We start from the raw sequence: 12739 nt of genomic DNA on the forward strand, positions 1-12739 counted from the left end.
AGTAACCTGTTCGCTGCGCTGCGAAAAATGTCAGTGAGCGATCAACTCAGAATGACCCCCTTGCTGCATCCGGAAACTGCAGGATAATTGTAAGATTTTACAACTAGTGGCGTGATTTATGCCTGTGCACGTTATGTGTCATATACTGTGTCAGGAGAATGTCAGCCAGCACTGTAATGATCCAAAACATGCGAGTACATGTATACCAAGATGGCGGAAGCAGACATTCATATTTGGATTGATTTAACTTTACCTTAACCCTATTGAAGTGTTATTGAAAACATTAAGAAAACGGTGCTGTATAACACAACTATGCAATGGTAGCTCTTTCATAGGAAGAATTGCTAAAAATACCTGCAGGTTGATGTGTGGAATTAATCAGCAAACACAGAAAATATTTGTGCTGATTGCCCTGTTCCTTTCTATAAGGCGCCACTAAATTTTATTGCGATTGACATAAACACTTCTTTAAGCTAGCTTACCACTAAAATAACGACACACTAAAATAGCGACACGGACACGGTTAGCTGTAGTTAAAGGTCAGACGATATTTATTGATCGCTGACCTGTTCTTTAAACTATAATTGTAATTGAATTGATTTTATATTGGAGGATGGCAAAGGAAAAGTCGTTACCAGACACCAGCTCCAGTCATTTAGATTGAAACACAAAAACTGAGGAGGGGACTAAACCACAACACCGCCTCCTCCCTGCATAACCCGCATTATGCAGGACTCACCACTCTTTTCTCTGGCAAACGTTCGGTTCCCGCAGGGGAACGTCTAAATGTCCAACCGCAAGGTAAGGACACACCTGCCGCCCTTCTAAAGAGGGTGCCCCACAATGACCACTTATGCCCATCTGACTGCTGGTTGGTAGCGACTTCCCACCACAAAGGTTTAACAAACCGCCCCGCCATCCAAACCAATAAAAACCAGGAAAACAAGATCGCTAACGGAAAGGACCAAAACCCCCTTTAAGAAAACCCGAAAACTCCAGCCGGAGAAGAGGAACCCCATCCTCCTTGTAGAACTGCCGCTGACGCAGTACAAGCAGAGAATGCCTGACAACTACTCCACCTAAAAGCCATAACAACGAAACAGCAGAATTACCATCTGGCGGGCTTTCTCAATAGCTGAGAAAAGCACCGCCCCCTCCAATGAAAAAACACTGGACTATTGACCACCCAAAACGGATCTCCGGCCAGTGACAACGTGGCCCATGAAATTAGCCTTAATGAACAAATTGAGGTAGATGCTGTAGACGCGACCCCTATCAGTGCCGCCCAAAACACAGGACAATACCGCCAGGACGACCCCAACTATGCTCACGTGGCAAAGGAGCTGTACAAATACCCCTCAGTATCCCTTAACCACAGACACCCAACCAACAAACCACCCTGACCAAAACATCCGCTGTCCTACGCGCCAAGGAATGCCCTGCCGCCCAAAAATTGTAAAAGTGGCCAACCAGCCACTCCTGTTCAAACCATTGACGGCTGCAAAAGAAAAACACCCTAACATCATCACACTGATATACATCACATAGGAAAACCAAGTGACAGAGAACAGAATTAACCCAAGTGAAGGAGAAAACTCAAAAAACCTCCCGTGGACCTTTGAGGAGCCAATTGTAATTAGGCCCCCTCGGAGGAAAATTTAAAAATTCACTTCACACCCTCGATTCCTGAACGCTACCCGTTCAAAAACCGACGGGTAAACAAGTTTTTGGGTTAGCGCAACAGGCGCAACTAAACATTATCCACATGCAAAAGGACTTATAGTAAGCATACCTCCACGGACCACCGATAAAGCTGCCAGCTGACTGCAGCGAAACGCGTCAGGTGAACCAGGGACCCTCGCCAGGAATTGATCTGAAGGAGGACCGAACCATTCCCCAAATTTTTGTCCAGACGGCCTTTCCAAATTCTCAGACTTCATATAGCAAGTACTGCATAAAGGACTGTACCAACCGTAACGCATGAGGAGCTCTCCACCAAAGATTCCGGAGCACATTACCCTCTAACGGTAAATAGTCCATCCATTGGATCTTGCCTAATTCTGAGACTGTTGTATAAGCTGGACTATAACATTACAGGGGAAAAATATCTGGAACGGTCACTGCATAAATCTCCACAAATTCTATTCTCTCTACCTGGCGAATTGGGTAACCCCTTAGAATGTCTATTTGAAATTTAGAAACTATACCAATTGTTTCTGACATGTACCTATTTTATTAATTTAGTTTTTAACATATATCTATTGTACCAATTTTAGGAATAAAACTGTTTTATTTATTATATCAACATTGTTGTATTCACCAAATTTAGCGCCGTCTCATTACCCTTTTTCTGTGCTCCACGGACCACCTCCTGAATAGCTGCCGTGGAGGACCCTGTGGCTGCCGCACGGTAGCCACCCCCAACTGCAAGGAATAGGATCCAAAACGTATACCTCCAACGGACCACCTCCTGAATAGCCGCCGTGGAGGACCCTGTGGCTGCCGCATGGTAGCCACCCCCATCCGCAAGGAATAGGACCTAAGAAGTATACCTCCAACGCACCAGCTCCTGAAACGGCTGCTGTGGAGGACCCTATGGCCGCCGCATGGCAGCCTCCCCAATCCGCAAGGAACAGGACCTAAGAAGTATACCTCCAACGGCTCGCTCCTGAATAGCCGCCGTGGCGGACCCAGTCGCTGCCGCATGGTCAGCCGCCCCAATCCGCAAGGAATAGCACCTAAAAAATATACCGCCAACGGCCCGGCTCCTGAACAGCAGCCGTGAGGACCCAGTGACTGCCGCATGGTAGCCACCCCAAACCGCAAGGAATAGGGCCTAAAAGTACACCCCCAACGACCCAGCTCCTGAACAGCTGCCGTGGCGGACCCTGTGGCCGCCGCATGGTCAGCTGCCCTATTCCGCTAGGAATGGGTATCGACCCCAAACACAGCAGCAAACTGTAAATTAGAGAGAGGACCAGCGAGCACCTGTATCAGCAATTGGTCGCCCCCCGGAGGCCCATCTATACTCATGCCCCAGGCGCAGCGGGCAGACACCCACCTCCTCCTGGGCCTCCAAGGACACCCAGCGACCCCCAGCTGCTTGATCTGATTTGGATCACACCATCCTGCAGAGCCACCGACCATCCTGCAACACGCGTTAAAGAAAAGGCCCCGCAATCCCGAAATGCCTGCTGCTCGCCACTACTCGCTTACCCACCAAACCCAGAGGAAAGCCAAGCAAGGGCTAATCTAAAACAGGGGCACCACCTCCAACACCGCCTCGGCTACAGGAGGCAGCACATCCAGCAACTCCACCAAAAATTGCCACGTAGCAGGCCTACGGGTATCAGCAGGCGCAGGGCGCACCCTAACCCCAACCCTTAAGCGCCCACGAAAGGGGCGAAAGACCATATGGGGTCCACCAGACCGCGCAGCCTAGAACGGAAGGAAAATGCCCGCAAGGGCAGGATACATGGCTGCCCTGGACCTACCTCCCAGATGACGCTCGAACACGAAAACCTTCAAACCGTCTACCAGGGACACACCCGCTGTATCCAACCTACTGAAAAAACACCAGGACGCAGCAGGTACCCCAAACGAGGAAGGAGCGAACGCATGCCTAGTCCGAGTAGCCACCCGTACAATCCGCCCGACAGAAGACGGGCATGAGAAAATCTATGTAGCCACCCCCGGAACCCACTCACGGCACTTATCAAACTGAATGAGACAAAGCATCCGCGAACCCAATCCGACTCCGGGCGCGCAACAGTAAAACTGTGCCGCAAGCAGACAAACAGATGTCGCAAAGCCTAGGGGGACCGGAGGGAACAAGGAGGAGGAGGAGGCCCGAAAAACTTCCCCGTAACAAGACTATAGGACTGAAGACCGAATCCACGAAAACATCTCTGATCTCGCGGGAAGGAAAAACTGCGTGACGCTACCTGGCCGACCCCGCAGCGGCCTGTAGGTTTCCTGCAAACTATGCCACCCATGGGGATAAACCTGCTCGCAAAAAAGGGGGGGAGCCGAACGACGACTGCACCCGCTGAAACCAAACTTCGCGGTGCCCCAAGCAGTGGTTAACAAAAACCAAAAGTGTCGGTAGCTTGTCAGCGGGGAGGCAACAGCAACCCGCCATTGTGCCCAGTGCCAACCCCTGAAAACTCAGGCGACCGGTAGGACCCTAGCAGCGCAACGGGAAACACCCAGGACCCCGAACAAGACCTGGCAACCTAGGATAGCTGCAAACCGAAATGCCTCCCAGACCCATGAAGAGAAAATAGTCCCGGTAGTGAGCAACACGGGGGGTGGGGGGCGGCGACGGACAGTATGCACCAACGCAAGAAAGTGCCCTAATTTCTCGAAGAGGCACATGAGACAGAAAACCCAGGGACACGCACCTGTCCGCAGAAAACTGGCACCTAATCGAGGCCCGAAAAATTGCAGGGGATAGGGGCGCAGGGGAACAGGCGAAAACACAACCCAACGTATAAGTTAGCCAAAAAGGAGGTACCCGGCCCATATTCACGAAACAAAACGCAGAGTCCCTAAAAGACTCACCCTGCGCACGGTCTCGGAAACTGAGCATGAAAAGAAACCCCATGAGGATAAGACAAATGTAGGATAAGGCGGAACTAGCCCAGGGTCCCTGGGCACCAACCCCACAGGGAAGATGCACAAGTCGTGAAGAGAGGAAAAACGGCATAGAGCCCCCACGAGCCCCAAGCCGGTTCTGCGTCCACCTTCCGCCGGACCTGATGCGGGACAGCGTGAGCGGACATGAAAACGCCAGCGCGCCACCACGGGCAGATTACCCGCTCGTGGCTGGGGCACCGTCACTGGATGGGTGACAGGCCTCACAAATTTGCATGAGTGACGAAAACGGGAGTGGACGCCTGTGGTGTACTAGCCCCTGCCACGAGCGAAACCCCCCCCCTACCAAGGAGCGCAAAACAGAAGCGCCAACTGCGAGGGGCCTGCGACCTGGGACCCCACTGTGCGGTCCAACCTGCTGGGTGACCCCCAACCACAAACCCAAGGAAGAAACGACGTTCCCACCCCGATCACGATGGACTTCACGTCGTAATCTCCCCAAGCGTAAACCTAAGATTTAAATTGCTGCGCTGACACAAAACTGCACCATGTGGGGATACGCGGCCCCGGTGCCACAATCCGTAAAATCCAAAAAAACAACCACAGATGAAAGTACGGAAAGCCGTTTCCCCAATGCCCCCCCCCCCCCGTCTGCCTTCTCCGCGAACCGCAGGGGGCGGAGGGAACAGCAGCCGCCGGCGCCCTGCCTATCCGCCGCGCAATGAGCCTAGCCAACTAACGCGGGCACCAAGGAGAACCAGAGGAACACTACGGGAGTTAAACGTACTGTAACAATAAGGAAGAAACAACAGCATACTCACCGGTGCCTGAAGGACCTGGAACACCGTCAGCTGCCGCCACCGATTCCGGCGGTTCGTCTTCCGCTGCTACTGCATCCCTCCTCGGCCTCCGGTTCCTCCGTGCTGACGCCCTGACTCCCCCGGACCCGTAGACACCTGCGCAGACAAAACAGAGGGGACAACAAGCGAGGAAGCGCTCGCGCTTCGATGACTAAACAGGAGGCACAGGCGGGAGGGGGCGCAAGTGGAAATAGTGTAGGAGGGCTGCCATGACCCACGGGGCGTCCCAATGGTGTAGGCCGGAAGCCATGGTGGGGGGGGGGGCTATAACCCGCAGCCCGGGAAAACATAGGAAGTACGGTGGGGAACAGTGCGGGAGCGGGTGATGCCGTAGAAACTGGGCAGGAGGGGCCATCGCAGGGGAATTCCCGAGCTGGCCGCCCATGTGGGCTGAACCCCCGGGAGCCAAACTGAGTAAAAATGTGAAAATTGGTGGGGGGGGGGGGTGGCAAGGAAGACGTGGAGACGTGGTAATCGAGCTCCAAGAAAAAATGGAGGGGCCTGACCCCCGGCAAACCCAACCGGCGCCGTAAACCAGCAAGAGGGCCAGGCAGGTGGAACAAGGCTGCCGCAGCCGACCGCGCCGACAAACCGCACCGTCCCAGCCTGCAATGCGTGGGCACCCGCAAGCCGGGAAACGTAGGGGGGGGCGCAGGACAGGACAGGCAAGCGGGAGAAGGGAGGGGGCCACGCAGGTGAGGCCCCCGCGAGCACCGTGTCCGGAGGCCCCCACTAAAGAGGGGGGGCCACCCAACGCACCCACGCAACGTCGCCCCCAGCGGAAACCTGCGCAAAAACCAGGGGCCCGGCCGGGATCCCACACCCAGCTAGTGACCCCAACAACCGGACCCCCCCCGCCTAAGGATCATCCCAGCTGCCACCAGCGCAGCAGAAACCCGTGGAGCCGCTGCAGAGCCGCTGCCCCAGCTACCTCCCTTCGCCAGAACACACCGTGCGCCCCCCCCCCCCCCCCCGTCGCCAGCCCCGGGCCGCCAGGCACCACGTGTGCGCCGGAGCCGTCAGCCGGGGCCGCAACGGGGAGGAAACAGCAGCGCGCCGGGAGGAGGAGGACCTGCGGACACTGGGGATGACTCCCCGCAATCGCGGCTGTCCACAGCGGCGATCGCCGAGGAAGGGACACCGTGCCGCCTGCCCCAGCAGCCGGGGGAGGGCGCAGTATGCAGCGGTCCGACCCCGCCGCGCACCAGTAGACGCCGGGCCAGTGAACGGGGAGGACACGGGCCCCGCACGAGAGCACTGGAATCTCGCACCCTAATACAAGCGACGGGGTGGGAGGGGGGGCGAGGAGAGGACCCGCCAGGACGCTGCATGGCGAAGGGGGGCACAGGAGCCACAAGCACCCGGCGCCATAAGAAATGCACGTAGGAAGGAGGGGACGGGGATGGGGGGGGGGATAAAAACAGTGGGATGGGAAAAAGCATCACATATTAGAAGTGGTATCAGAACCCACACAAAAGCAATAACCATTAACAATATATAATGCCAGCAGTACTCAGCCTTCCTGGGCCATTCCAAAATGGCAAGAGGAAGTCTGAGGCACATGACTATGGCTTATATAATTCCGAGACCAACCCCTAAACCCTTGACGGACAGCCTTATAATCCTATAGGAAAAATACCAGAGAAAACACTAATCTACCTAGCAATTGCTTAGTCATAAACAACCAATCACAAAAAATTGGGCTCTTATATGGCCTCAGGCTTATGCAGCCTTCAGCTAATCTAAAGGTTAACATACTTTTGCCAACAGAAATAGACAGTGAATGGATCAATGTGGTAAAAGAAAACTCCAACCAAAACGTAAAAAAAATATTTTGTGTGGTATTAAATAAAAAAAAGGGTCACTTATCTGCACAACCCTGACCCCCAGACCCAACAGGGTCCTCTTAAATGTCTAAACAGGAGGCCTTCTCGCCTAACTGGGCAAGTTGTTTTGGATTGGCAATGGCATTGTCAAAGCCTCTCCTGCATGAGCTTCACATACACATTCATCTGAACACAACTGTTTAGTAACGTGTGGAATGATCTTTTACATAAGAACATTGAAAAGTATTTGCCTGGATTAGAGTGAAGCTGTTCTTCGCTGGGTATGAAGTTACTGTATGTTGCCTTTCTCCGCTCTTCTACTTTCCAGTCCTCCTACTCATCATTTCTATCTTTTAATTCATTTGTCAGCCCTGACTTTACTGTCACTTTTGATTTGATTTAATATTCATAAAATGAATAGTTGAACAATAATTAAGATGTACACATTCTCTACTGAGTTCAATGCTTTATTTGTTTTACAAGGTACACAATATATAATTGCATTTTGAATGTTGTATTCTTTTTCAATTATTTTAATAATGTAAAAGATTAAAAAAAAAATTGAACAGTATTCATACTTAGCGCAATAAAATTAGAATACAAGCAACACTGTTAGTAAGATGTAACACACCAATGCAGTTTATATTTTATTCTTTCCTCTGCCTGTGTTCTATATGCACATCACTGAGTATATCTATATTCCACGGTTATATATAAGCTGCATGTAGTCCAGAGGTTTGCTGCTAACTTATGTCGTCTTTCTTCTGGAGAGTTCCTGTACCAGGAATACAGAGACAAATCCACACAGCATGAGATCCAAGCACGAAGACTTCAGGACAAATGTGCACAGCCCCCTGAAACTCCAGATAGCCCCACAACCCCAGAAGAGGAGTCCTCCCCACGCACAGAGTACCAGAGGTCTAACTCAACTTTCAGCCGCCTACAAAACACCTGCTCTGGCTTCAACTTATGGCAGGATCTACCAGAAATTAAGAACAGTAGAGTCCTAAGTGTGCTGCAACCCCAAGAAATTAAACTTCAAGAGGTGAGACTAGGATTGGGCAACAAAATGACGGCTGTAAAATGTACTTCTGTGCAGGATGGGCTATAATATGGGTCAAACAGTGACAAACGGTAACGGTTAACTGACTACAATACAATAATAATTAGAGATGAGCGGGTTCGGTTTTACTCGGATTTACTCGGTTCTCAAAACGGCATCTTATTGGCTCACGGACTTCATGTGTTTTGGATAGCCAATAAGAAACATCCGGATAAAACCGAACTGGCGTTAATTCTGGCGTTACATTCGAACCCGCTCATCTCTAATAATAATATGTTGTAATGGTCAAGCTTTTACCTGTATGTGGAACTATGTTTCCGTACAGCCTGTACATGTCATGTAGTCATTGATGTTTAGTTTTATCCAGCATATTTAGATAAAGCTTGAAAGCCATTTTAACAAAATTAGACATTTTCTTACAGTTTTTCTCTTGCTTGTTCCTAGGCCATGTTTGAGCTGGTGACTTCAGAGGCATCGTACTACAAAAGCCTGCGTCTGCTGATATCTCACTTCATGGAGAGTGACAGGCTGAGAGCCACCATTCACCCGTCAGAGACACACTTCATCTTCTCCAATGTGCTGGAAGTTTTGGCCACTAGTGAAAGGTGAGGACACTGAAATAAGCAAATATATAATATCCTGTGTATATAGCATAGTGAAACTGAGCAGCACTGACAGCAACGGGCGGGGAGTGTCAGTGCGGCGGGGTGCAGCGGTCTGCAAAGGCAGTGTGCCTGAGAGCTGCGGGCTGGTGGAAATGTGAGCACGGGCCGCAATTGGCTCCCGGGCCAGAATTTGGACATACCTGCTTTAGGTATATGGCCAGCCTTAGTCTATAGTCACTCAGACTGGCAGTCGCAACTGAAACACTGGAGACATGATTCCAGTGAACAGAATCGGCATCGCTGGCTGATACATGCCCTGAAAACTGACTCGACACACCCATGTTTTTGCCGCCACATCCCTTTACCTTCCACAAAACAGCCACTACCTGTCAATAAATTGTGATAGAATCCTCACTGCGAGCGTAATCGCAAATCAGTCACTGCGCGTGGGCATTGCAGCAGTGATTCATGCACAGTTTACCAATAATTGTTCAATTGCGAAAACACTGGCATAGTGTACAGCTGTGAACCAGGCCCTATGTGGCAGTACAGCAGTCTCACTGGCCTTGGCTTTGTTTTTGTAGGTTTCTTTTGGATCTAGAGCAAAGATTTGAAGAGAACTTGGTGATTTCTGATGTGTGTGACATTGTCTACCAGCACGCGGTCAATCACTTTGGGGTCTACGTCACCTACGTCTGCAACCAGACCTATCAGGAGAGAGCATACAGGAAGCTGCTGTGAGTTCAGCAATGGCAGAAATGTAAATGTAACTAAGCAACCACTGTCGTGCCCTTCACGTCTGTAATTATCTGTCCGCCTATGGCAGTGTTTCTTCATGGTTATTTTTGTATTTAGCATATTCTGTAGCTTTGGAATTTATGCAATAGTGTAATATGTCCTTATATTTTATCACACACATATTTACTATAAAGGAGCAGTAACAAAAATGTCCTATCGCCGCTTATCACAGATAGACAACATGTTGTATTGCTGCATTTGTTTTATTTTTCATCTGATTTAGTCATAGCTATGATCAAGTTCCAAACTGTAGGGGACTGCCACATGGATTATGCAATGTATTTCCACCAACTAATCTATTCTACTTGTGTCCAAGTCTCTCCATTTATCCTCCGTTATTCATATTGTTTCTTTTAATATTCTGTTTATCGTTCTTCTTTTCCTGTGTTCATCAGTCAGGAAAGGCCAGAATTCCGGGATGCAGTGGCGCATTTGGAGACTAATCCAATTTGTCGAGGACTGCCCTTCTCTTCATTCCTTATTTTACCTTTCCAGAGGATCACACGGCTCAAACTGCTGGTGCAGGTACTATACAATACATACTGTACATCTAACCAAAATAGACTGTACATCTAATCCTTAGCTACAGTATTTAGGACCCTATTCAAGTTCAGGAGCAAATTGCGAAAGAGCAGAATCTGCTGCTGCTTGTGATCGCATGTTGGGGGCCGCCCAGCACAGGGCAAGGCTGCCCATTATGCCAAGTCCCACCCAGCGTTGCGCACCGCTGCCATCTTTTTAATCGGAGTTAGCCGTGTAACGTCATGCAGCCCCCCTGAAAACGGCCCGGCCATGCCTGCCTTGGCCGGACCACTCCTGCGCAACGGTTCATCACTTTACTAGTTCGCACACGCACATTGCGACCAATGCGCATGTGCAGAAGTACAAAAATTGCTTGGTTGCAATTTTTGTACTTTACTGATCCAAGCTGAATGACCCCCTTAGTCTCCAGTATTATAAGCACTGGTAGTAAATCTGCACAGTACTGCCTCAATATATTTTGGGGCAATAAATCAATTTGTCAAAATTAGTAGTGCAATACTAATTTATTCTAACAAAAATGTGTTAATTTATGGACCAGATCCCATAGTATATACTGTATATGTTACCCATCCTTCACATGCCTCACTGTGCTCCCCTTTCCCATCCAACATGCCTCACTGTACTCCCCTTCACACATCCCATATGCCTCACTGTGCTCCCCTTCACACATCCCACTTGCCTCACTATGTTCCCCTTTCCCATCCAACATGCCTCACTGTGCTCCCCTTCACACATCCCACATGCCTCACTGTGCTCCCCTTCACACATCCCACATGCCTCACTGTGCTCCACTTCACACATCCCACATGCCTCACTGTGCTCCCATTTCCCATCCAACATGCCTCACTGTGCTCCCCTTTCCCATCCCACATACCTCACTGTGTTTCCCTTTCCCATCCAACATGCCTCACTGTGCTCCCCTTCACACATCCCACATGCCTCACTGTGCTCCCCTTCACACATCCCACATGCCTCACTGTGCTCCCCTTCACACATCCCACATGCCTCACTGTGCTCCCCTTCACACATCCCACATGCCTCACTGTGCTCCCCTTCACACATCCCACTTGCCTCACTGTGCTCCCCTTTCCACATCCCACATGCCTCACTGTGCTCCCCTTTCCCATCCCACAGACTTTACTGTGCTCCCCTTCTCCATCCCACATGCCTCACTGTGCTCCCCTTCCCACATCCCACATGCCTCACTGTGCTCCCCTTTCCCATCCCACATGCCTCACTGTGCTCCCCTTTCCCATCCCACATGCCTCACTGTGCTCCCCTTCCCACATCCCACGTGCCTCACTGTGCTCCCCTTCCCACATCCCACATGCCTCACTGTGCTCCCCTTCCCACATCCCACATGCCTCACTGTGCTCCCCTTCCCACATCCCACATGCCTCACTGTGCTCCCCTTCCCACATCCCACATGCCTCTCTGTGCTTTCCTTTCCCATCCCACATGCCTCACTGTGCTCCCCTTTCCACATCCCACATGCCTCACTGTGCTCCCTTTCCCAAATGCCTCACTGTGCTTCCCTTTCCCATCCCACATGCCTCACTGTGCTCCCCTTTCCTATCCTCACTGTGCTCCCCTTCCACATCCCCCACTGTGCTTATTTTCCCACTTCCCACATGCCTCACTGTGCTCCCCTTCCCACATGCCTCACTGTGCTCCCCTTCCCACATGCCTCACTGTGTTCCCCTTTCCCATCCCACATGCCTCACTGTGCTCCCCTTTCCCATCCCACATGTCTCACTGTGCTCCCCTTTCCACATCCCACATGCCTCATTGTGCTCCCCTTTCCCATCCCTCATGCCTCACTGTGCTCCCCTTCCCACATCCCACATGCCTCACTGTGCTCCCCTTTCCCATCCCACATGCCTCACTGTGCTCCCCTTTCCACATGCCACATACCTCACTGTGCTCCCCATCCCACATGCCTCACTGTGCTCCCCTTCCCATATCCCACATGCCTCACTGTGCTCCCCTTCCCATATCCCACATACCTCACTGTGCTCCCCTTTTCCGTCCCACATACCTCACTGTGTTCCCCTTTTCCGTCCCACATACCTCACTGTGTTCCCCTTTCCCATCCCACATACCTCACAGTGCTCCCCTTCCCACATCCCACATGCCTCACTGTGCTCCCCTTCCCACATCCCACATGCCTCACTGTGCTCCCCTTCCCACATGCCTCACTGTGCTCCCCTTTCCCATCCCACATGCCTCACTGTGCTCCCCTTTCCACATCCAACATGCCTCACTCACTGTGCTCCTTTTCCCACATGCCTCATTGTGCTCCCCTTTCCACATCCCACATGCCTCACTGTGCTCCCCTTTCCCATCCCACATGCCTCGCTGTGCTCCCCTTTCCCATCCCACATGCCTCACTGTGCTCCCCTTCCCCATCCCACATGCCTCACTGTGCTCCCCTTTCCCATCCCACAT

At 51.3% G+C, this 12739-nt stretch overlaps 1 protein-coding gene across 6 annotated transcripts in view; it reads left to right on the forward strand.

Annotated features, from left to right (window-relative positions):
• NGEF (neuronal guanine nucleotide exchange factor) overlaps positions 1-12739 on the forward strand; it is a 216452-nt gene that overhangs the window by 155460 nt on the left and 48253 nt on the right. For all 6 annotated transcript variants that reach the window (XM_063915726.1, XM_063915727.1, XM_063915728.1 and 3 more), the window contains 4 exons: positions 8053-8327; positions 8790-8950; positions 9535-9687; positions 10144-10273. In XM_063915726.1, the coding sequence (XP_063771796.1) occupies positions 8053-8327; positions 8790-8950; positions 9535-9687; positions 10144-10273 (719 nt within the window). The remainder of the gene's footprint in view (positions 1-8052; positions 8328-8789; positions 8951-9534; positions 9688-10143; positions 10274-12739) is intronic.

The sequence above is a fragment of the Pseudophryne corroboree genome, chromosome 4 (genome assembly GCF_028390025.1).
Source record: "Pseudophryne corroboree isolate aPseCor3 chromosome 4, aPseCor3.hap2, whole genome shotgun sequence".
NCBI lineage: Eukaryota > Metazoa > Chordata > Amphibia > Anura > Myobatrachidae > Pseudophryne > Pseudophryne corroboree.